The 27,076-nt window shown below is 39.4% G+C and overlaps 1 protein-coding gene across 1 annotated transcript; it reads right to left on the reverse strand.

Moving 5' to 3' along the window:
- Positions 1-491: 491 nt before the first annotated feature.
- On the reverse strand, positions 492-24,889 carry LOC128709768 (muscarinic acetylcholine receptor DM1). The gene is made up of 4 exons (XM_053804787.1): positions 24,030-24,889; positions 3,414-3,594; positions 3,137-3,273; positions 492-1,308 (listed from the first exon to the last, which is right to left on the reverse strand). The coding sequence occupies exons 1-4, from the start codon at positions 24,887-24,889 to the stop codon at positions 492-494; spliced, it is 1,995 nt and encodes a 664-aa protein (XP_053660762.1).
- Positions 24,890-27,076: the final 2,187 nt, after the last annotated feature.

Raw genomic sequence — 27,076 nt, forward strand, 5'->3', positions numbered from 1 at the left:
GTATTTACCAGTAACCTGGACTTATTGACTAATGAATCAATGCTCCATCGAAAGTTCGATCTCATGACTACATGTCAGGACTGTACACGTGGATAGAATAAAAGAACATTACAGGATGGGTCCCAAAAAGGACATGACAGTTGGCCGGTGCCTTGCGAGTTTATTCGGTTGTGAGGTCTTCGAACTACTCTCAGAACTCATCTTTGTTGCTTTGTACACAAACATCAGAAATGCAAGTAAAAATCATCCAATGTTTGTAATGTCCAAATTAGTATAAGTACCAGAGTATTATCAAGAAAAACTGTTCAAATATAAGATCATCCTGCTGTTTTGCTGCGACACATGCAATTAGCAAATCCAGCTATCCCAGGACACTTGTGATCAACAAATCAGACTCTCCGATAAGTAAATATACCTACAATCTCCAGCCTACTGCTGTTGTTGCATGACATGTGGCGAAGGTTTTGGTCAAGTACTAGCCGCACCCTGGTTTAGTTATACACACCGCGTGTCATCGCTTCCCGGTTGCGTGTGTGCCATTTGCAGGTCAGGATGCGTACATACGTCCGTCGAAACGAGGCATTGCACAGTGCATAGCAGACCGGGTTAATGGTGGAGTTGATGTAGCAAAGAGCATAGAAAAAGTCCCACAGTTCCTGAGGGATGCACTTCGCACACGCGGTAAGCGGCTTTAACAGCACCAGTATGTTGTACGGCGTCCAGGTGATGATGAAGCTGAGCAAGATGGCGGACAGCGTTTTGGCTGCCTTCGTTTCTTGGCGCTTTTCTTGGGATTTTTTCTTCTTCTTCACCTGGCGCGCCGTTTGGGCGAGGTTTGCTTGGTGCAGTTGCTGCTGCTGCTTGGACAGTGGCTTCGAGATGATTTTCGCCGACAGCGGTAACCGGAAATCGGTGGTGGCGGTTGATTGGCGACGATTTGCAACCGGTATGATGTAGTCGGAATCGCGCGAAGGTAACGGACGTCTCGGTGGTACCGTCATCGACATCGGTACGTCGTCCTGTATCATCTTGATCGACGGTGCACGTTCGTCTCCCGAACCACCCTCAGGTGGCAGCCGGATAAGGATGGTGTACACCGAATCCTGACTGACGGAACGCGATCCCAAACGGTTGCTGTTCGGTAACGAGCGTGAGTCTCGCGCACCATGCATATCTTGCAGATGGGCTAATGGTGGCAAAGCGGGCCGTATCGGTGTGGGCGAAATGTCCGGGATCATGCTGACAACGTTACTACGACCTCCGCTTCCGGCCACGTATGGATCGCGAATCACATTCAATGAGGTGCATCTGCAACGACAGAACAACAAACTGCATTAATGTGTGGAAATTTCGCAAAGAGCGCATATAGCAGGCTGTGTTTTAACGCACAAAAATACACAAATACGGTGGGCGAAGCTGCACCGGGACAGATGAGTTTGTTTGTTCCTTAGCTTACTCGCCTGTCCCAGGACACCTTACCCATCCCCATACAAACATAGGTGAAAGTTGAAAAATTCCAATACTAACGCAAATACGAACAAACGAACGTAATGCCATGAATGAATAAAGGCTCATGAATCATATTATTTCACTATGAGTCCGGAGAGTGTTTCACTATTTTAGGATTCTTGATGTTTGTTAGTGCTCATGGTCTCTACGTTTGTGTGTGAAAAGTGCACGATAAAACCCTAACTGATACCACACATGGGACAAACAACATAGCTAAAAGACTCTTTCTCTCTATCATTCTCTATGCCACTCCCTATACGCGTATAATGGAATGCAAGACGGAACAGGACACTAAAAACACATAAATGGCACGCACACTAAAAAAAAACAGGATAACGTGGTACATGTACTAAATCATATACCAGCACTAAAGAGAAATGGTCACTTCCACGATGGTTCGACGGAATAGCACTTCATGACGTTTGATTGACGACACACGTCGCTCGTTATGATGGAAATGGCGCATGGGATGATTGTTGCTGTGCTGTTATGCTGTAGAGCACAGTGCACAAAAGCCATGATATGTCGGTCAGCTTGTCGAACGGGAAGGATTTGTTTCGTGAATGGCGGTTTGGTTCAATCAAAGTGGGATGAATTATTTATGTTTGGTATTGCAAACAGCGCAACATTAAGTTTTTTGGCGAAAATTTCAAGAAATTACATGGTGAAAGTCATGCAATATTTTTTTGAGTTTCATTAAGTAACATTCACATACTATTATAATTACATAAGTGACTATTAAAAATAGTTTGATTGCGGGTTTAATTTACATTAAACGAATGAAAACAAATAGATACATAGTATGAGTTTAAAAGGCTTCATGTTAAGAAATTCAAAGTAATTGTTTAGTATGATTTATTATTCAGAAAAATACTATTCTCGAAGGTCTAAAACCAACAGCCAAACTGGAGGAAATGTTTGAACTCCTCCTAATATGTGCCTAATGTGGAATTAAATTAAAGTGCTTTCCAAAACCTTAGCGCATCGAGACGTTTATCCCGGTCTAGCAAACATCAGCCATTTTCTCATTAATAGGTGGAAAGCTAACCTGGCTACCTTAAACAAACTATACTTTCCCCGAATCCTTCATTCGTTGTACGACAACACAAACACACTGGATTAAACCAAACACATCGAACCGAAGCAACAAAGCGTTGCCATGCGAAATGGCCGGGTCGAGCCAGGGATTTCAGCCTTCCATGGTCCATAGCTCAACGCAGCTGAAAAATGCTTAAGAAAACTTTCGAGCGCTACAGATTGCAGAACGATGGGGGGAGATGAAAATCTAAATTAAGCAGGAACAAACGAAAGAAACAGATATACATTTTCTTTATATGTGAACGCTAAAAGCTAAAACATAGGAAGCATTAGACTGATCGCTGTTTGCGACAGGCAAGAGGTGAGGTGTGATTGCGATAGTTTAGTGGACGGTAAGAAACGGAATAAGCTTATCAGCTTGGCACAGCACAGCTCTATATGGAACATTGAAACATAAAACATTCGTTCATTTTTTTTTGCTTATCAATTTGATTGTATAATAGAAAAAAGAAAGGTTCGGAGACCGAGCTTCCTCTACCTGGTGACTGAGCTTGGTAGGGGAGTTTCTATGGATACAGGTGTTGCATACCCTAAGTCCGAAGGTTCTTCGACGTCATACCCGTAGTCTTCGGAGTCCTCACGCCCGGAATGCCACCACGCGATGCACCAATCCTTGATGCCGCCGAAGAAGGTGGTCGGCTTTTTCGGGACTCCGTTCATAGTGATCTGCAAAAAATCAGAAAATAAACAGGGTTTCGCACAAAAAATACGGAAGCCACCGTAAAGGCGCGGAGACGAAAAGGTATTGTTGATTCGTCGATTACTATTCGTTCGATGCACTGTCAGCAACAAACAAAGCTACTTACGCTTGAGCGTCGGGACAACATGCCATGCCCGTAAGTACCATCCGGAAGCACGGCATTGGTCATGTAAACACTTTCCGCGTCCGCCGAAGATTCACTGCGCGGTCTTCGCCACCCGTCCGGATCGGCAACACTGGCAGGCAGTACATGGCCCCCAGAATGGTTGACCGCTGTGTTCTCATCGCTGTAACGAGAAAAAGAATATACAATTCAGTTAATTCTCCATTCAAATGGCAAACACAAAAATCAGTGTGCGTTGTTCTAAAACACACCTTTAACACTTCTTGCGAGTGTTGCTTTAACATTTCTGTATTACAGAGAAATAGTAATCTATTTGGAGAACGCGAAATTCCATATTCAATTGAGAAAATGAAACAAGAATTTAATTTCTGTCTCCTGGTTGACCTAGTTTCTGTTCATGCTAGCTAGAGAAAAATTGACCACTGTAGTGATATTTTTGGTTAAAAGCACAGCGATGTAGGAAAATGTTCAACTATACTTTTGTGAGCCACTTAAATTATTTAATTTAAAGTGAGTTAAAAAGATCTCAAGCAAAAACGCACAATAAATTCATTATTAAAAAATCTATTATTCCGATTATTAAAACATTACATGTGTTTTATATCACATTAAACTTCATCAAGCTTAAAACGCATCAATATTGTTTTTTTATTCAACAAGAACGACCAGGTCGTATTGCTTGCATCAATATTATGAAAACTTCATGATTAATCTAAAACATAGTTAAATCAAAATAAAATCATTTCTAAAATGCTTAAAGTAGTCGTATTGTACTAAATATTAATAAAAAATCCGTACTTTGTAATTGCAATAGATTACATTCAGTTTTAAAGATAGATTTGTTGTAACGTGGTAATAAGATTTCGTCATCAAAAGAGAATATCTCCGAAATTACTCCAATCTACTCTAATGCAATCGGCAAGGTATTACTGGTATGGTAAACTGGTATTCAAACATGGTTGGTGGATTGTGTTGATTTTTGTTTGTATCAATTTTTATTCTATTAATCCCAATAAAATTAATTTTCAGATCGTTAATAGCATGTTCAACAAACCCCTTAAAACACTTTGTATGGGATTCGTTTACTTTATTTTCATCAAACGGATCCCTTATTTAACCTTTGCTGCTGGTGAATACCCCCTGCGGAATAACATAACGCACCATCGTGGATAACTCTTACATTAACCGCAATTGTTGCCAAATAAACACAACATTAACCAGAACCAAGGTATCTTATTCATTCTTTTATCCATTTTCACCTGCTTTTCACCATTCGAGTCGAGCTCGTAAACTTGTTCGGTTTGTCCCAGGGGTTTATTCAACACAGAGAAGCAGAGAGAGAGATTGTATGTGATTCACTTAAACATGTTCATCATCGCTGATCCGAAGTCGAAAGGATTTAATAAAAACTAATAACAAAACAAGGAAGCTCAACTAAAAAATACACAACGTAACAACCTCTTTGCAGCCAATTCAACGGAATGATGGAACGTTGAATCCTTTTTCATCCATAACCTGCAATAAAGAAGAAAAAGACAGCCCCGAAATCTGCCCTCAGTTTGATAGGGGTACATCATACATATCTGAGGGCTGCCCGATTCGGTTCGGAGAGTTTAAATCACTCGACCGCAAAACTGGGTCTTCGAGGTTTCCCGAAAACGTACGGCAAAAGCAATCCTCTTCGCACAAAGTGGACCCCATTGGGCTTTTCGGAATTCGGGCTCGAGAGAAGTAACGTGCTAACCTTACTTGGCTCATTCATTACCCACGGTCCCGGCTTACTAAACCGAACCGGTATCATATCTTGGAGCGCTATTCCCATGACCTTGCCCGTCGCTTGATCTTTGGTTGGGATAGGATTCCATTTTCAAATGCCATTGGAAACCGGCACACCATCATCAACTGCTTCAGCTGCCCATTGGTTTCTGTTGTAGGAGTTCCCCCCAAAACAAAGCAGCCTTATGCCGTGGTTAAACCTTTACTCGGCCTTGTCGACACGGGATTCTAAATTCCAGCATTTTCCCATCCTTGGTTGTTACTCCTCATCAAATTGTTCAGCTGAATGTGTATGGTATTGGGTGGTGGAGAGATTGGGAACTCCTGTTGGATGGTTTTGTCCCAATAACATCCCACACAGCTTGAGCGGGTGGGTAACATGTTTTATTTTCAATTTTTCAACCCACACCTACCACATTTTCAAGCGTCTTGAAGTGGGTTAGCTGAAAACATTGGCGATGGTTAAAAAAACAACATAAAACACTCGCACTCAGAAAACACTCAGCACCCTCGTCTTTGTCGAATGCTGTCTGCCAAGATACTTTACAAAAAGGTAGTTCAAGCTCACACTTACGTACGACTTACTTTTGACGTAAAACGATTTATTTGTTGTAAGGATGTTTGTGTGTGTACTGATGGGCATCCAAGATGGGTCCAACTACCTTCATCCTGCAGGACATAAACTAGTACCACACCCAATCCATCGTGATGCGAGCTGAAATATGGAACCACTTGACTGATTCATATAATTCAAGCTCAGCTCTACCCGGTAGAATGTCCAGCGCTAACAGCAGAGGTTGTTCAAAAGGGTAGTTTACAATTGTACTGTTTGAAAGGCCAGTCTTCCAAGTTCGCCTCCGAGTCTTGATGAACTACACACGGATGCCGCTATCAGTCACAAACGTAAAAGGCTATCCGTTGTATAAAACCGGTGATGATGCCACTTCACATCAATTGGAGCGCGGAAAATGCCCGGAGGTCACTGGAAATGGTTGATTCAATCAAGAATTATTTTTTCTTCTTTTGGATAAAGTTGATTAAATTACGAGACTGTGAAGGGATGGCTCTCTAGTATCTTTCACGGCCGTGAGCTAGCATCTAACTCCGATGACCATCATGTAGCACCGGATGTTTTCTGCTCGGATCCGGGTTTCGCAATAGTTTCTCATCGTGCATCTCCTTCGATACTTTGGGATGTTGTTGAGAAAGGATGACAGAAAGACGGAACGGAGAAAGGAATTAAGTGATTCTTCTTATTCATAGCCTCCGTCCTTGGTGAAAGTAGTTTGTGCATATCACATAAAGACGTTTTTAATTTTATTTTGCATAAACCCAGTTACTTAGGTACATTCATAGAATTTACTGTTAACCTATAGTAGTCATGAAATTTGATGGTATGACGAAGATTCGGTCATTCGTGTAAAGTTAACATAAAGATTATATTTTTATACGAGTCGAGTATGGTTAACATAAAGCAAAGTATAAGGAAGAAATGCCTTGAGAAATGAGTTTTTCATTGTATTGTATGGGGCTATCAATATGACGAATAGTTATCGTACTAAAAGAAAATCAAGAAAACAAGATAATAGCAGCGAGCCTTCCTGACCAGCATTTTATATTTACAGATAGAGAGAAAATTTAAAGTCTGTTTAGAGCCAAGTCTAATTTATATTGCTATTACTATGATATACATTTTTCTACAATTATATTCCTATTTATATTATTTTGTTACATTTTTCTTAAATTTTGCTGTACGAATTGTTTCAGTGCAAAAAAAGCAAAAATGCATTTAGAATATCGCAAATATGGGATTCTTCTCATTGCGAATTTCCCGGTAATTAGAAGGCAGATTCACTGGCAGAGAAATCATTTTTTATAACCGATCCATCTCATCCGAAGAGTTCCTGCGTTATCCACAACAACTTTTCCTTTTTCGTTAGCAGAGCATGGGAAAAGTGAATGAATTATGACGGTTCTTTTTCTCGATCCGTCCTCAAAAGTTCTCACGGTCTTGATTTGATGGATCTGTGTGTAGATCGTTGCCAGAATGATTTCTCGACTTGTGTCCAATCAATTTGGAATGGCATCTACAGCGTATCGACCTGTCAATGTCAAAAGCGTGTGGTTGCAGAATGGGAACGATATGGACCATCTTATGTGATCCTGCGGGGAGTTTGAAACTACTTGGTCTTCTTATTGGATTCGATGGGATTGATCAGAAGGCACGCGGGTACTCCAATTCGTACAGGTTGGGTTGTAGATTAAAGGTATTAAAGAGGCTCATTTACCGCTTTGCACTATCCTATTTCCTTGTTTCCCCTATCTCCCTATCTCTAAATCTATTGCAGTCCATCTTTTGTTTTCTGTAGTCTATGCCAATTATTGTTCCACTTAGTGTCATATTAAGCTGATGAGGAACCAGTCACCTTCGAGGACAGCACCAAAACTGACGAAAAGGTGGTCAAATATGTAGGTGTATTTTTGTAGTCCGTATGAACCTATTTGTTGTCTGGTTTATTACAGACCCTCCAACGCTTGGTCAACTTCAAATGCGGAAGAATGTTTGTCGATGTAGTCACACATAATCCACAACACAAGGAATAGAACAACACACAAAATAAAAACCAACATACAAAGCAATAGGACCAACATACAAAGCAATAGCCTAACCTAATAACTTAACCTACAAGAAAAATAGTACGACATCAAATCTGCCAAAAACAACTAAATACGCTCCATAGCAAGTCGACATTTTATAAGGCAACACTATAGGTGGAAATCTCTTTTAGGAATTGTTTAAAAATCAGCAAATGCGTAATTGAAAATAAAGCACAAGCCGTTAAAATTGATTCATTAATAAGTAGACAAGAAAAAAAGCAAAAATTCACAGCAGCTCCCCGCTTTACGCCAAAGTTTGAGACCCAACGCTTTAGCGAATATGAAACTTTCGCGTATATCGAATTTCCTTGGAAAAATCGTATATACTTCATGTTGAAGAGATGAAATATAGACATGTAATAGGGGTCACAGAAAATTTGACAATAAAATTGCGTGGAACTAAGAAGAATTTGAATGTTTATGTTTTTTTTTCAAAAATAACTTGTAAACTTTCCATTTATTCTATTTTTTCATTGCGTCTGCGGGGATTTGCTGTATTTGACGTGCTGGTACATTTTAAAGAAGAAAGAACTCAAAAATCAGATTAAAAAAAAGTTTTCTAGAGCAACAGAAAATCATGCAATGTCTTAAAAAAAGAAAACAAGTAGCTTATTATTAAATAATACAATAGAAAAGGACATATAAAACCCATATTTGCTTAGCCTTTTTCAATATAAACTCTTAAATCTCATAAATCTCTTTTTAAAAATATCCCGAGTAACGCAGCAGATGCGATTTTCAGATAATCTAAACTAACCTCACCCGACAGCTGACATATCCTTCTTCCTCACCATACACCTGATTCGTATACCTTGGATATATACGTCAATAATCGTTTCCGCGTATCAGACTACCAGATATTGTCCCTTCCGATTTGCAAACGTTTGCGTCGCAAATTTGCGTCTTCCTTTTGCCGTAGTTTTGCAGCGAAATTGGTTCGATCTGATGCCAATATAAGTGTGACCATGGCAGCTACGTGACGCGGTTGTCATTTTACAAATTTTACGTCCCATACCGCATCTCCACCAAAACGTGTGCTATAATGTACAAATTCGTCCACCAAACGTTGTACACTTATAAAGATTTTACTTCATTGTCATTGCTTATCTGTCACCTGGCTTGCCTCGCTCTGGCAGCTGATATAGATAAAGCTTCCATACTTTTCCATCGCACGCTTTTCCGGGTAAGTCCTCCATCAGATTCGCGGAGCAAACGCACAGACGCACGCATTCTCGTACCACTTTTGCCACACCAGATGGAAAAGTTAAAAAAGTTCGACAGCCTCTAGCACAACGTGAGCGACATTATAATGGAGCCTGACCCCATCCACACCTGGTTGGTTGATCGTTGCTGTCAGGTACGTAACGCGTAAGGCCGCCAGATGAAGGGATGCGTCCCGAGACTTTCACCCAAATGATATTCTTCTCATCCCCTGAATGTCTGTGTATTTCTATGTTTTTTTTGTACATAGATTTAGATGTAGATTTTTTTTTCAAACACCAATAGTACAACCCACAAGTACGTGTTACAGATGACACCGACATGAGATGAAGCTAAATTTATTCCGGCGAAGGCAAATTAGTTTAGCTTTCTTTAGAACTGCGAGAAATTTGCCCATCGTAACTCCGGTAAGGCATTGTCCACTGTAGCGCCCCAGCAGATCGTGGCTCCTGGCATTATTTACGTGCGGGTTACTTAATGTTGCTTAGATTCATGTGCTTCTTCTTAACACCGTGCAAAAATAGGCTGGACCACAGGAATAAGAAAGCAGCTTTGTTTGTGTAATGATTTATTACATTACCACCCGATCGGGAACGACATACCGTAATCTGCGTAAGTTTACAGCCGGTACATCTCCTCTCATCTACCGACGTTTGGCTGATGTTTTCATCATAATTTTCCACAATCTGTTACAGCTATTTTCTTCGCAAACTTTGCAATGTATTATGCAGAACCACCCGACATCAAGGTTGGTTTCAACCTGTCGAAGAAACATGTGGTGACCACATCCGGCGGTCTAGTGTATTGGTGGAGGCGAGAATTGTACACACATCAGCTGTGCTTGTGAAGGTAAAATAAAATAAAATGAATTAAGTTACTCTTTGCAATTATACACTGATAAAGAGTTCCCGTAGTTTATTTCATTGTTCTTTGTTTATTATTTGTTGTTAAGTTGAAGCTTTTTTGTATTATATAATGTCAGTTTTAAATAATTCTTTAGAATTTTTTTTTCGAATGTATTTGCGATCTCTTAAACTGTTCATATGCATTAAAGAGCCCTTATCTTCAAATGAAAAAAAAAATAACCAAGATAACTGTATGATTTTTTTTTTTGCTTGATTCATTCCCTTACTAAACAATGAAAAATATTTCAATATCCTGCGCGCAGTCTCATGAAAGCTTGAATAGCAAATGAAATGAAAGCAAAGTTATTCGAAAGATCATCCGCTTAAGGTTTATCTAAAAAAGTATTGTTGGTCACATCTCACCAACATTGAGAGGGTTAGGTGGGTTTGGTAAAACTTTAATCCTTACAACTCCATCTTCTTCAGTTCAGCTCAAATGACGAACTCTACGAGTTGCGCGATGCGTATACTCGTAAATTATTCTCAAAATATTCTCACACACGTAATTAAACATAACATAACATCATTGGAAAGCATGTAAAACACACTCATCTGAAAAAAACCTCAACCAGACTGGTTACTCGCTAAACACTAAAAGGTAACGGCTTCTTTTGTCTGATTTCAAAAACCCGCCAAGAAGTTGACACTTGAATCTGACAGATGTCTTCCCGGAAAATCTTCGTTACAACCACAGCTACAATCTTTGCGTGTTCATCCTGTAACGATTCATCAGTTACCTGATTTCCTTGACCCACCTGTCATCGTTCGCATGACACGAATTTTTGTTCTTTCGACTTTTAATTTTTTTTTGCCTCACGTTCGATCGTTGCTCACTAGAGAAAAAGAATTTCCTATAATCCTTGCATCACCATTGATGGCACTGTATCGGCATTCCCGAATGGTAGGACCAACGTGAATGTGATCAACCACCGACAACACATAACTGCCAACGTAACGCAGTCATTGGACGTGAATGTCGTGTAAGCATGTGGGTGTGTAAGGTGAAAATGATTGCGACATGCAATCGCAATGAAAATCTAATCCAGTTACAACAGGCACGTGTTTTCTTGTGGGATGTATTGGACACACCCACAGAAATATATTCATGCAAAACCGCGCTAGTTACAGCTATTAGAACAATACTAGTTGTATAATCGTTCTTTCGATAACATTTAGAGTTGATTAAGTTTATTTTTATAAATATTAATATTAATAGTCAACTTCTACAAATATTATGACCATCATTTTAATTGTGCTTAGGTTCAATATGCCTAATATTAAGGACTGTGTGTGTAAATAGGCAAAAGCAAAATTTCAAACGTTAATTTCTGTACACGAAAGAAATCATCGTCCATATCATGCAATTTTAATAACATTCTGTAAAACGTGTACACACATTTTAAAAGCCGAAAATTTATTCATTTTGTGTCCTAATGGCAAGTCCCAACAGGTTGTGGTTCAAGTTTTTTTTTATGATAGCCCGTTTTGCGACAGAATGCTACTTGAATTGTTAAAATCAGCTTTAGACAAAAATAACCACTCGTTCATACTGCTGCTGACGTCATTACCATGAAGAATAAACGTGATGCTTATTGCTGCTGACTGAGGTGCGTTATTCTGACATCATGCTTTCAGAAATTTCCACCAAAACTCTCCTATTTTCGAGTTTTTTTGGTCGAAAATTGTTCATCGTTCCATCATTTCCTGGCAAATCATCATCACGCGTAGTCTTTGGGGAAACGTCTTGTACAAAATAGGCAGCATTCGAAACATTATAAATAATCTGACCAGGAACTAACTAACTATTTCAGAGCTATTGTACGTTGAATCATATTGAGCTGAGAATGAAAAATGTGCGACCAATAATGTACCAATTTCTTTAGCCTTATGAACATTTGAACCTATTTCGGAACCGATCCTGTTTAGTACCTCTTAAAACTCTTAAATAACTCTCTATTCCTTGTAGTCCTTGAGGCCAGTCCCTATCAACTCAGATCTGTCAAGAGAGATCTAGAGTATAGCAGCGACAGCGAAAAAAAATCATTGCATACTCGATTGTCCAGATGAAATCACAATTACATGTTGATGACACATTGTGAATGTTTTATGGAACTAGAAGAGGAAAAAAATCCTCGCGTGCAATTACACACACACATATACATCATATTATCGGTGGTTAGCCGAACGTTTCAAGGTTAGAACAATCATTACACCCGAACGCGTGTTACAATTTAAATCATTAACCAAGGAACGTGCAGAAGCTGCTGATAGCTCTTCATATTCCACCAGGTGGTAAATGACTACGAAATAGGATCCAACGTTACGTCGATGGAAACGACCAAAGTTAGGCAACCATTACACCACAGTATACGGCGAGGAAAAGCGTGAAAATATGTCGCAACTCGTGGCCTCGTTGACGCTCGTGTCATTTTCCAAGAAAACGATTACGATCGCACAAAATTGATGCGTAAAATCTATGCCTTCGCCGTCGTTTCATTTTCCCTGCTGTCGGAGATTTCGGTGACAACATTGTTGATTATGTTTTGAGCAAACTGGCTTCTAAGCATGCTGAACTTTCCCTTCCTGTACCAAACACTAGTATGCTCAACACGTTATGGCATAGGCGTGATTGTTTCTGTCTACTTGTACGTTTGGTGTGAGAGGCAAAAACGGTAGCGAATGAAAAACTACTGCTTGAGGACTCTAAAAACATAGTCAGTTCCGCGAGCTCAACTTTTAATTAGCATAAAATGGGGGAGGTTAGAGAATCGGTTGTCGGCCGACTGACTGTCATTTTCGTTTGGAGCGTACTCGACTGTTGGAACTGACAGTTTTTGGAAAAATACTCGAGGCCCAACTCGTAAATTAATGGATGTGTTCCGCCTCTGGTTCGCTTGTTTGTGACTCGGGCAGACGACAGACGAATGGAATTAGCATTTTAGGAGCTGTTTAATTGAACAACACTTTTCTGATGAGCTGTGAACATTGTTGTCGTTGCGGTGGCCGTAAGCAGCAGAAGGAGGTTGTTTGGAAAGTTCTTCAGCATCCAGTGACTCATTCAGGATACTATAATAGACTTTAAATAGTTGTTTACTTCCTGCGCCTAATTAATGCTAAATTTTTTAAATAAATCTATTTAAAAAAAAAAAAAAAAAAAAAAAAATCTAAAAAAAAATTTTTAGATTATTTTTTAAAATAATCTAAATAAAGCTAAACTACTATAATTATAGTTCTGTATTTGTTCAATAGAAACCCTGTTTGCACACCAGCATGCCTGTGTTTTATGGTTTAAGCGTAACAGCGTCGTAGTCTGCCAGCTGCCGTCGTATCTATAGATATGGATCGTCGTATGGATATATCGTATAGATCTGGAATAGTTGAGCACAAAAGTGCAGAATAAAAATTATGTAAAGTTACAAATATGTATGAAAAATATTATCACACGGCAGTTGAAATAGCACTGTAAGAAGTCATTTTATTCTTTCTAGGTATAACAATTAGGAGTGTTTTTTGTAGTGGTATGTCCTTGGACAGTGATATTAACGTTTATTATATTAATTTAAAATGTCAAACTTGTCAGTTCTAGAATTTTGTGTTAAAATATTAATTCCAAATTCGTTAGTCGTTAGTACATATTATTTTTACAATTTAAATAAGTTTCAATTGAACTCACATAGAAAAGCGATAAAAAATAGGAAAGTGAACATTGCATGTTGTAGTGTATTGCTATTTCGTATTTCCGGTACTAGCCATCGAACTCCCTAGAGCGATATTCAAACGTCAACACGCTACCGTAAAGCTACCACCATTCATTCGACAGAAAGCTACAAACAATGGTAGAAAACCAAAAGAAAAAGAACACATACATAAAATAGTATCGAAAGGAATGACCTTTGGCATCGACAGTTTTCCTACACGCTATTGTTCAGATTGAGTTTTAATTTTTTTGTTCGCTTCTTTTTTCCAAACTCCGCTGGGAACAGTTCTCTTCCGGCTGCTGCGCTCACTGTACGATGTATCGTGATGATTAGGTTTCCAATTAGGACCCGTCCAGACGAAAGCCCGAGGTTACTCGTAACGTGCGCAACGTTCACAAAGCGGTTGAAAAATGAAACACTTCTAATGGCCATCCGAGTCGGTTGGCGTTGGTTTCATTTTCCAATGATTTGCTCCATTTACTCCACTGCTAGTTTAGGTGCACGCTGCTGCATGAAGCTTCCAGCTGCTGGTTCTGTTGTAGGCTATGATCTCGTCACATTTCGACACTAGTTTGTGAGGGTCATTATTGCACGAAGAAGGTCAGACCGTGATGACACGCAGAGCAGATTGATTTAAACTGATCCTTGAAAACGTGGTCAAACCATCCCCCATTCATATTGGCTTCGCTTTGGATTTTAGCCTTCCGTTTGATCGAATGGACCCTAGAGCTTCGAGTAACAGAAGCTTGATTGATCTGCGCACCACATCCTTGGCTGTGCTGTATTATTTTCACTCACACGGAGTGAAATTGGAACCACTCTTCCAATGCCATTTTGATTGACGTACGTGTGCCACCCGAACAATACCTAGTCCTCCTGTGCTCTAATGCTACTACGTTATGCTTTCATACTGATAACAGTTTCACATAGAGTGTATGAGTTGCGGTTGGTGCAAGGAACCTTGTATAATCCCTCATCAGGTTTGTAATGTAATGTGCTGCTAGACCAGTACGGTGGTTCCATTTCATTTTACCACAAAAAAAATATACATTTGCTTTCGTTCACCGGTATATCTCGGCCAAACTGTAACCAAAGATATTAAATGAGTTTTCAGTTTGCTCATCAATCAAAGTATTGCAATTAGGCCATCCTAATAGCGCACTGAAACACACTCACATGCACAAGGTTAATGCTTGGTGTCATGGTAACACATCATCCCGAAATCAGTGTAGTGTTGCTCATAGGGAAGTATTTGTTTCAAACATGATCTAGTTCAAAGGAATCAAAGGTTGTCATATGTTCAATAGAGAAGAATCCACATTTTCTGATTATGTTCCGTTTCGATTGACTTTTCGATCAAAGCGGCAATAATTTGAATCAAAATACTATTTCTGGAATGCAGTTAATTTGCTGCTACAAAACCGAATTCTTTTAACTTCATCGAATTAATTTAATCCGACTAGTCGTTCAGTTAAGTTTTCAACGTGCTTTAGTAGACGTATATGCACATTAAGTAACAACGTCTAATATGTTCCGTACTTTGTAAATATGACTACGGTACGTAACTATTAACAGGTGGGCTGAAAATTAGTTTGTCCAAGATAGTGAAACACAATTTTTTTGCATAATATTTTTTTATTCAACCTACATCCCTTCAAACGTGATTCATCGATTGCTTTAATCGATCTTCCTACTTCTCAATACCATTTTTGTAGTGCGATTTGTTCTTTGCCTCAAAATAGGCCTCAGTTTCGGCGAGCACCTCATCATTCGACGAAAATTTCTTCCTAGCTAGCATCCTTATGAGATCAAAGAACAAGAAATAGTCGCTGTAAGCCAAGCCTGGAAAGTACGATGGGTGGGAAAGCAATTCGTAGCCCAATCCATGTATTTTTGCCATTGTTATCACTGATGATAACATGGTCATGTAAAGACAGGGTACCGTTGCTGCTCACGCGGCACTCATTTTGCACAGAGTTTTTACATAATAAAATATTCGTTACCGATATATCCAGCAAGTTTGTTTCATATCTGTAGGGTGTCAGCTTTCTCAATCAAATTCAGTTCGCTTGTTTTTAATTAAAATGTGTTTTTTATGTTTTCGTCGATAACCATATCTTTTAGACGTCTACTGTGTTCATCGTCCTCAGTGCTCATTTCACCACATTTAAACTTAGCATACCAATGCTTGACGGTTGATTTTGGTAAATAAGTGTAACTCTTCAGTAAACCAAGTATTTGCTTTGATTGTATTTTTTCCGTTCAAAAACATTTTATCAACATGCAAACATCATGTTTTTTAGATTTTTCAAAACACGAAAGTTACACCCGCGTCTTTGCGATAACTTAGACCCTCTCGATCCTACGCAGGGGAATGGGATCAACAACATCATTTACACTTTACCTGTTTAAGTGCTTTTATATTTAAAACACACCTTGCATTTAGTTATGTTATGTAGTTACGTAGTTTTGTTATTTAATTATGCAATAGTACACGATTTTCTAGATTTTATATTTAAAAGTGCATCAAACCGCCGATAATTCTTATTGCTATATTATTCCAAATCAGTCCGACTTCATCCTAACATCAAATAAATCAAACCGTAAAACTAACCGACACGAAAAGCGGATCGATTCCGATCATCAATCATTCGTTATGGTTTGACGTGAGTAAATTTAATCTATCGACCAATGCTAAAGTAAATGAAACGTACCGCTACTGGATGCCTGTAAACAAAAGATAGAACGAAATACTTCTTTTAAGCAACCGAAATGCATTACTCATAGCATAAAAAAACCATGTGAGGTTATCGGAAGCTGTAAGTGAAGAAAAACTCAACACTCTTCCTCCCCCCGATATTTTATTGACATTCAACAGGCGTTACAGACGATCTGTCTAGGTATATCCCCGTCAAAAAAGTAAATCTGGCTTCGGACGAAACTAAAGCAGTGAAATCGAATCGGCATTAAGACGTTTATCATTATTGACTTGATGGTCAAACTTTCTCCGCTGCTATTTTATTGCCTTGTTATGAGTTTTACTTCTGATATCCGTTTTGGATGATGGAGAAATGACTAAACTTTTCTTTACGTAATACAACGAAATACAGTAAAAAAAATCCTTCATTGTTCATAAAAATATCATTAAACTGAAAAAACTGCATCGTTCATAACCATACAAGGGTAATTAAATTAATTCCAAAACTCTCTGTACCTTAAACACACGCAACACTTTTATTTTCGGTAATCTTAAGACAGAATGGTTCACGAAAACTACACCGGAAACCTTTATACAGTCCGGAAGTAAAACTATTCATTCAGGTAAAACATCCAAAAACAGGAAGTCATTGGTTTCCAAATTGTCTTCCGACTTATCTGACGATTTATTCGAGATTGTGATGATTCAAGGACCACGAATCATTTGAAGACAGAACCTAAAAAAAAAACTGCAAGAACGACATTATCCCCATTGCTTTAACCTTAAGCACCACAAACCATCAACACCTGAAAGCTCGGACATAATTTTACTAGAAGCAAGGTTTGGCACGAGTTCCAAGCACGGTTTGAGCACGATAAAATTGATGGAGAAAGAAAACGAAATGAAACAAACTCGCTGTTCATTCAATAAAGCAGCTATCCAAGAATGCTGAAAGAAAAGCGAACAAAAACTGTTTACTTTCGTTTGAAAGTGCTCAAATTTCTGCCATTTGTTCTATTTTCCTCTTGTTCAAGGTCTATTTTGATTTCTTTCTCCCGAAAAAAATTTTTTGGTCATTCTGTGGGAAGATGAAACTGTTCCACCTTTCATTTAAAGATGAGACTAGTTTCAAAGTGAAAGGAAACAAAAAGTGTCTTCTTTCTTAGTGTAGCGATTTTTTACTTTCCATTTTGCTGTTTTCGTTTTGATGAAATTTTAATTCGTTCATTTATCAATAAGAAATTGTTTATCATAGCATGAAAAGAGTTTTGTTCGGGAGAATCTGGAAATAAAAAAATAAATTTCTACTTTTAAATTAAAGAGTTGCACGTCGTTGATTTACGTTAATTTACATACTACTATGGCGGCCCACTGATATGGCACCGGTTTTCACATGACAGGACCGGTTCAACATCCCATCCTTACCAATCACGCAAATATGACTATCCTGCTCCTGGTATATAAAGCCAAAGAAAGCTAAAATTACAGGCCTACACCTCTTGAGGTTGTTGTGCTGATAAAACAAAAAAAAAATATTACAAATACACGCAATGCACTTACATTATCAAATTATCACTATGAAAATCAGTAGTGTTGTGGGAGTCATGTACTCATTTATCACGCCATATCATGCCATGAAAATAACCATACAACAAGACTCAAAGGATCACATGCATTAACGACATTGAGCAAATTAAACCGTTTAGCAAAAGTCACTTCGCCTCATTGCGCTGCATCTAAAATACGTCCTTTCCTGTTCTGGTCAACTCATAGAGCATGTTAGCCATCCGTTGTTTCATCCAAAGCACCTCGACTCGTTCGTTACAGTATGCAGAAAAGACCAAAGATCCTTGTCCTTGTAATATCTTTACCCATCTACCGCCCAATATCCTTCGTACTCCAGGGAGTATGTCAGAGAGTGCTATAAAACGTTACCGTCAAATGAAATATTCAGAATCCCTACATTACCTCGTATAATATCTCCATAAAGAGTACAAACATGTATACACACACACATACACACACACATACAAGCTCCCGTGCACAAACACTTGCAAACAATCGTGGTGCAGCTTCCGGGCAGCGATACCTGTGACGTCGGCACTGCTGGCACATTCCATTCTCCTTGACCATTTTAACGTCATGCAAAAAACATGCCGGAGCGTTAGTTAGTCAAGCGAATCGCAGTAGATGGTTGGTGTGTGCAGTGCCAGTACACGTTCGAATACAAAGCAAGCGGAAGAATGGATAAGTCCCACTGGCGACCTCGACCTGATACCTGAAGTTCACCGTGTTACTATATGGGGTAGCATGGGCATTTCAACGACCGCCTTAAAGCCATCCTGGTCTGTGTCCACCCATATTATAGGGAAGGGAAATACGGTAACCGTTATCACAATCCCTTAAGGCCATTCTTCACGTGTAACCTCAATATAATTCTTTTTACATCGAAGTTGTATCGTTTGGTTTCTTACTTTCTGCCTTTTGCTATGGTTCACCTTACCGGAATGTCTTTCTTTGCTACCAAAACCTCCGTGCACTGCTGGAGAAGGTGCAATTCAGTGAAACCCATTACATGTGAAAAGGTTTTTTCTGGCCGTATCTTGGCTGGAAGAGAGAAAAAAATCTTGGCTATAGCTTAGCATTACGAACAATGAACATGATGACGGGCAATTTGTGAGGATGGTAGTACACAAAGAGCACGTAAATGCAAACTCAAACTAGGAGAGTTAATGCATTCAGATCAATCGATGGATTACATTCAAGAAAAGGTGATGATAAGATCCCAAATTAAACATTTAAAGTTTCACCGTCGTCCATTAAAAATCAGCTTATACCTCTGAGGCAATGAAAACGATCTGCGATAAAAATGGGAAGCAAACATTTGTATATAAAGGCACGACAAGTTCTGTAACCCAAACCAAACCCCACCAAATCTCACTCAAAGTCTCATATAAAAGAGAGACCTCTCTCCTTTAGAAGTGCTTTAAAACGATTGCACTGTTTTGTTTGCTTTGTTTCATGTTTCCTAGGTTCATTTTATCTTACAGATGCAGCGAAAATATTCACTAGCCACGGAGTCATGACAGAGTTATAAAAAAAACTCAACTGCAAGACGAGCATTTCTTTGAAATCAAAAGAAGATGAATATAGTTTCGATGTTTTGCAAGATTTTTTGTAGGACAGAATATTAACAAGGAACCCAACACCTATAACCCATTTGCTAGGCGCCGACAAAAATTGCTAACAAAGCGAATGCAACCAACACTAAAGTTTGTCAGGGCTCTTTTGCAAGCGTATTTCAAACGATGATAGAATAGGGTTTGATAAGAACTAGTTTTCTGTTGATAATATTTATGAAATGGTTGAAACCACCTCAATAACCAACTTCTGATAACCACTAACCAAATGATAACCAACTCAATTTGGGCCTACCTCGCCTCCTCTACTCCAACGAAACTACTAGCGAATAGTTCAATTTGTGAGATTTATGCAATTATTTAACGTTATCATTTGCTACATTATAAAGACACTATACATGCGCTTAGAATGTTCTGTTAGTTGGCAAGGAAAGATTTCTCACGGGTGAATAATACAGTAAAAAGTTATTTTTGTTTTGTTTAGACTGTTACACTAATGCTTAAACAAATACTGCAACCATTTAACAGGTTGGTTCTGTGATTGATTTTAATCGATTGTTTTGGTATGTTTTATTAAAATTAGTATTTTTTTTACGTGTATAACAAAAATACAACGATTTTGTATTTTTCATGCTGTTCGCAATTGGCATAATAGAACATTAATTATTATTAAATTCCGCATCGCACAACAAAGTAATTGTCATGCACAAAGCAAATTCAGATGGATATCTCAAATGTAATTATTTAGTAAACTCTATGCTGATGAAAATGCAAAAACAATTTCCAGCTAATCTCCACAACACCGAACACCGCCAATGCATTGAACCGTCACAACACAACGTAAGGGTGCGTGTATTTGGGATGGAAAAATGAGGTGATACCGAAAGGAACCATTGAAAGGAGCTACTGTATCATGCTCATCCTAAAATTACTCGCAGTGCCTCAAACTGATCTATACACCTTTGCCGTCCTTTTATCTTCCCACTAGAAGCAGGGAAGGAATGGAATGATGGGTTGTTGTTGTAACAAAAACCAATCAACTGGCCCGTTTTAATGTAACGAACATAATGCAAAATAACATTTGATCTACCCCCTCAACGCAATGAAAGTGGAATGCTAAGGTGGGAATAATAAATAAATATACAACCACTGAACGGGCTTGTCTCACCGTGCGTACGTATATCGCCAAACAGAGGCTCGGTTCGGCTGTGGTTAGTGTGTCACTGTGCGTGGTGCAATGTGCAATAATCAGATACCTTTCGATTTGCTTCGAACACCCCCACAACTGCTTGCCACTACTCTACTGTCTGGTTTTCGTATAATAATGTCAGATTACCGCAAATGCAACTGGCCACATCCGATATCTAGCAGCCCAAGGCTAGAAGGTAGTGTGAGAACTCTGTACGGTGAATGTTGGGGTTGGTGGAATAATGCAATACTTCCTCCCGCAGTAAAATCAAGTCTCATTAGTTCGGTAGTCGAGGAAAGTAAATGCAGGGATGCAACAGTCACCAGCAACATCCTGTGGAAATCGTATAGTTGATCCGAACGGTGTTCATTTGTGCTTAATTAGAAGAATTCAATTAAACTGATCAACGTGTGCGCTCGGTATTTGCAATTTATTGAAGTTTCCCACTTAGTAATGCTTCAACACAACTGCACATATATTAATAATTGGTAAAGCAGATCTTGTTAAGGGAATATCATCATGCAAATCATTTAATACACGTATACCCATGTGTAAATAGTCCACAATGAATTAAGTTTTTTTAGCTACATGTTGTAAATTTCTCAATAAAAACTATAGTAATTTGAATATATGTTAAACATGGGGATTCTATTCAAGTCGAGTAAAACATGTACATAAACTGGTTTGCCACACATAAATCATACGTTTGAACCGCTCGAGGCAAAGAAGTTGTATATGAGCAATGTATTTTAGATCTATGGTATTTTGTAGGCATCAATTATAATTTGCTTATACTTTGTAAACTATAAATTGTAATCTACTTACAAAATATCGCAAAATGTCAAATTTATAAAATTCGCGTACCTTCGAACCCGCGTCGTGAACTGCGTAGCTGAACATGCCAATTGTATTACCAAAATAACTTATCCGAAATAGTCCAAAAATATTCTCAGTTAAACGAACAAGCGTTGATAATCGATAAAGTAGTAGCCGTAGTAGATAATCGAAAGTATCGTTCGTTGTATCATAAATCATTCGATTGGTGCAAGCTATTCATTTGGTACGAAAAGATCCACCTCGTCATTAAGTCGCGTGTAGAAAAATTGGAGCGTGTTTGTTATTTCGTGCAATAAGTGGATTGTAGCTTTTTGCCATTATTTTGTAAACTATGGTAGTGTGATGACCGGCAATACCTCACGCGATACATCAATATTTGGTAAAAGTGAGCACACACTCTTAGTCACAGTAGTATAAGATTGAGTAATACTTTACGAAATCGGTGTTGTCTTGGGATCGGCGTCGGTCTTCACATGATAGGACCGGTCCAAAATCGCTTCCACACCAATGCAATGTACGAAGGACTGATTATCTAGCTACGGGGTAAAAAAGTAAGCCAGAAATGCCAGGCGTATACCTCTTGAAGTTGTTGTGCCAATGAAATAGAAAGAAAAACAATTCTAATAACAACCATACCGACGTTAACCTTAACATTAAAACACATAGTAGAACTGTACGTACTGCGTTCCTAATCCATAGGTTTTACCCTATGCTAGAGCCTCTACTGAAATTTTAGCAACACAATAAAGATATCGATTTGTCTACATCGTTCAAAATCCAACATCTGCCGATGACACACCATAGCACAAAGACATTTTCTACGACAAGCAAATGCAGTTCTTGTTGCGTACAACCTTCGATTGACATCATCGATTCGCACTTTCTGTCGCACTTATTGAAATGGAGTTTTATTGTTCGCCGATGGAAATCGATGCAATAAACAAGTAACAAACATCTGCAGAACGAATGTTGCCAGAAGCTGCTCATGTATTCTGAGTGAAAAGTCCACTACGGAACAAGGCTATGGGTGTGAAAAAGAAGCAACAGACTTTCGATAACTTGTACGAAAGAATTACTTTCCCTTTTCTGGTCGTGTACCGTACAGCAAAGTACACACCATTTGTTCGATAAGTTAGCTAAATAAAATCACCAATTTTCACCCATAAACCATGCACACAAACAGTCAAACAACATCAGTTTCTGATGTTTGTTTAGAAAAAAAGGTTTTCAAGAAAACGACTACAACAGAGCCTAACTTTGTCCACCACTGCCGAACGCTATAAAGTTGTAAGAAAAACCCCAAAAAGGGCAACTTTGTGCAAAGTTGCCGTACTATGATTCTATGCTCAAGACCATCGAGGAGAGCAACTTTACACTCCAAACTACCAATTTTGTCGGTCACAATCAGCATAACGGATCACGGGGAGCTGGGAATATGGTAATGTGAGTCCCAGTCGGTACGCCCTGGCCGGCAATTCCATACAAAGTGTTTCCATTATTCATAGCGTAAATAAATTCGTTGCAATGTTACCGGGTGTGTCCCAGTGCGCCTGCATCAGCACACAATGGATGTGGATGATATGGTAAACGACAAGCAAATAGAGCATTTTTGTAAGTTTTGTTGTAGTGTTAAAACAATAGAATCAATGGAAAGATTCTAGGGCCGTTTGCTGGGAATGTTGAGGTAGATTGTGTTTTGTTTTGTGATCAGTTGAGAGAGTTCATTTGATCATTTTTGAGCGTAGAACATAAAAAAACATTTGTCCTATATGTACTTTCTAGATTTGCACAGTATATAAGGTAGCAAGGTTGGTAGCTGATGTGATTATCTTACAAATAAAAAAATAGATAAGTAACTTTTCGCAAAGCTTTTTCCGAGATTCCAAGCCTATAACAAAATTGCTATTGTTCGCTATCCGTTATGAGACATTAAAACTTGATAATAATCACTTCTTTAACCCTCGTTTAATCGCAGTGAATCGCTTTTTATTGTTCAACAAAAACTTTAAAGACGGCCGAGTACACCCGGGATAAGGTGACCTTTCACGGTTTGGAGAAGGAAATGTCTTCAAACGTTTGTGAATTGTATCTTAGATTAAGCTTCCCCATTAGTTTTAAGCAATACGGCCTGGCCGTTCTTATCAAATAACTGAATAATCTGAACCATTAAAACTTAATATTAGCTGGAATATAATACACCATACCCGGTGGTGCACGATGGCGTTGTCGGATCTTCACACGACATGGTCGATGCGAAATCCGATGCGAACTATTTACCCATTATAGTGGTAAATTGACCTATATTAGACTCTTCAATAAATATGTAAAACAAGCAGTGGCCATGACCCGTAAATTCGTGACCTGGCTACCTAATACGAATAAAAAATGTATGGTGACTAACTGACGTACTCAAGCAAATGAGCAAGAAAAAAGTATTTCTTGAAACAAAACAAACCTTTGCATTCACTTCACCTACCTTGAGTTGGACCGCTTTGAAGAATCCTTTTTTCGATCACCCGTTAAATTTTTCAACTCTTTCTGTCGTTTCTTCGTCTCACGCCATATCCGATAATAAAGGAAGCACATCACGGTGACGGGCACATAAAACGCAGCGATCGCCGTACCGAATGTAATGTAGTGATTGGTCTCGATGAACTGAATGTAGCACTCCTTCTCGGGCACCGTTCGCTTGCCCTCGATGTATGGCCAGCTGTAGATCCAGGGAGGCCACAACAGCAAACTAATTCCCCAGGCCGCACCGATCATGATGGCCGCCCGGGTTGTCGTACGTTTCGCTCGGTAAGTCAGTGGGCGCGTTACACTAAAGTACCGATCGAAGCTGATGATTAATAAGTTCAGTACGGACGCGTTTGATGCCAGATAGTCCAGCGCTAACCAGGTGTCACAGATGTGTGGTCCAAGCGGCCAGTAGCCGAGCAGCGTGGTGACTGAAAACAGTGGCATCGATATGAGCCCGATCGCGAAATCAGCAATAGCGAGCGAAAACAGAAAATAGTTGCTGATCGTTTGCAGTTGTTTGTCGATTTTGAACGAGATCATCACCATCACGTTACCGGCTACGGTGAGAATACTAAGCACCGTGGCGATGATGCCGAGGATGATAATCTGCGCTAGCGAGTAGGTCGGTTCCGACTCTTCCGCCAGGACGTCCAGCGTTCCATTGGCGGTAGGCAGCGAGTCAGCTGACGGTGTAACGTTGTAGAACAGCTCCTCCACGGCCAAGACCGTCGTCGTTGCGGTCGGTATCGATGTCTCCGTCGTGTAACGTGACAGAAAGCTGTCAACCGTCGTTCGCTCAAACGGAAAGCCACCCATCCTGCTGTTGTTGATGGTAGTACAGGGTAAGCTATTTTTACTGCTCTACAACTGCTGCTGTACTCGTGGTTGGCTCCCACCGCCGGTATTTCTAAGCTCCACGGACGTTCGGCGGTACTGAAGCCAGTGGAACAACCAATGACACTTGTTCTTCTCAAACCGTTCGAAGGCGCTCCCTGCGGTAACGTTGGCCTACGGAAACAGAAACAGGAAAAAAAACAACAGAAAACACAAGTTTAAAATCATGGCCACTGTGTTGCGTTACAAACTATGTAAGAAAAATGTTGTGTTCTTTTACTTTCTCTCGTCCCAAACAATTCCACCTTCTCGTTGTTGAATAACTTTATTTTAGCAAACTCATGACGCAAACTCATTCGTGTGTACTCCCGTGGCCCGGCAATGTCATTTCTGCCTTCATTCAACAGCCCTCGTCAAAGGGCGTGCAAGAAAGGACGCACATTGTAAGCAACCAGCGTGCGGTATTCGTGATAAAACAAAACGCTGTCAGCCGTGACAGTTCCATCCCCCCGTGTATGGATGGAAGCTTCCCTTTCCCTTCACTAAAGTCACTTTGGACTGGCTGTGCGGGGGATGCTGTACCGCTAGAGCTTTCATAGCACTTTTATATGGTAATGCGCACTTGTTTCTGACTTGTGCCCGGGAAACGTCACTTCACATTCCGATCCATTAGCAATAGAACAACGGACGCGAACAGTAAACAAATGGCAGACGAGCAAACAAACGATTTGAGGACAGGATCAGGGAGTGTATCGATGCATGGCCGTTTCTTTCGCCAATCGTCCGTTTGTTTCGGATTCTTGATTTTCGGTAAGCGTTGAAATGCTTAAAAGTTTCATTCGTCACCGCTGTCGGACGTTCGTAATGAAATCGTGAATATTTTAGCGCTCATAATTTAAATTCTAAAACTCGCATTAACTTTTGTTTAAGAGAAACCATTTTTTTATTTTCCTGCACTGTTTTAATCTTAGCGAAACTCAATCTAATTAATTGTACAAGAATAGCGATTTTGCTATTTATTAACACTCTCAAAGTATTCAGCTTAAAGGACTTATTTCAATATTGCTATTTTGTTTTTATTTATGAAAAACGACCGTATTCCTGATTTATTTTTTCCAATGTTACAATACTTTACATCCGCACTTCGAATAACAAATAGTTCAATACACTATTTTAAAAATATTCCTGCAGTATTACCATCCCAGTATTATGTGCAGGGATGTAATCCTTATTCTCTGATTTAGTTTTGAAGGGCTGCAGACCACATTTTTTCACTTTTTTTCAATACAAAGTGTCCATTTCTACTCATCTTACAGACTCACTCGGTAAGTTCTGAATCAGAAAATCAATTTCCCCCGAATATATCTCATGACCGTGTTCTGTCTTCGTATATTTCATTAACCAATTCGAATTGACCAACATTGCCGCCGAATTGTTTCAGTTACTCCTGAATGCAATGTGGTCTGTTTCAGAACGATCGTAATGGAAAAAATAGTCTATATCACAAAACAATCTGAAAACATTCGCTCATGTCTCTAGCAGCACGACTAGGGCAAGTGACTAGCAATGGTGTAGCAGTGTTCATTCTCACTCCATGGTGTACCGGAAATGGAGACATGGAGCCACGAAAAAAGGTAAAACGAATCAAGTGTACGTCCGGTTACCGGAGGGATAGCTTGATTGTGCAGGAATGTTTCGATGAAACTGTACCGTGGCGCGTGTACGAAACACGAGATTACGAACCTGTAACGTTGCCGACGATGTGAGGTTCCGGGAAATGGCTGGACCGAATGTTTCGCGCAAAACTAAACCCGTCCAGTGGTCGGAAAACAGTCCGCATGAAACGAGGCAGAAACGATAAACGCCCAGAAGGTAGGGAGGAAAAGCGAAGCAAACTGGAAGCCAACCATCGCAAAGCGCAGGCAATATCAAGTTGGAAAGCAGCCACGTGGAACGTGAGCGGAATTCGATCGAACGGAAATGAAATTTAGGATCGCTGACACTCTTTTCCCAGTCGCACATAGCTCCGTCCTTCTCAATTGCATGAAGATTTTTTTTTCGCAATGAAAAGTCTCTCGGTAAGCCGATACGCATGTACGAACCTGCTTGTGGAAAACATAACTTAACTGAGGACTGAAATTTGTCTACATAAAACAAACCTTAAACTAT

This window comes from Anopheles marshallii, chromosome 2, assembly GCF_943734725.1.
Source record: "Anopheles marshallii chromosome 2, idAnoMarsDA_429_01, whole genome shotgun sequence".
Classification (NCBI taxonomy): domain Eukaryota; kingdom Metazoa; phylum Arthropoda; class Insecta; order Diptera; family Culicidae; genus Anopheles; species Anopheles marshallii.

Coding starts and splice junctions, on each gene's coding strand:
- LOC128709768 (XM_053804787.1), bottom strand. CDS start 24,889: ATGGGTGGCTTTCCGTTTGAGCGAACGACGGTTGACAGCTTTCTGTCA. Junction 3,274..3,413: donor TGTTGTCCCGACGCTCAAGC/GTAAGTAGCTTT, acceptor GATTTTTTGCAG/ATCACTATGAACGGAGTCCC. Junction 1,309..3,136: donor GAAGAACCTTCGGACTTAGG/GTATGCAACACC, acceptor CTGTCGTTGCAG/ATGCACCTCATTGAATGTGA.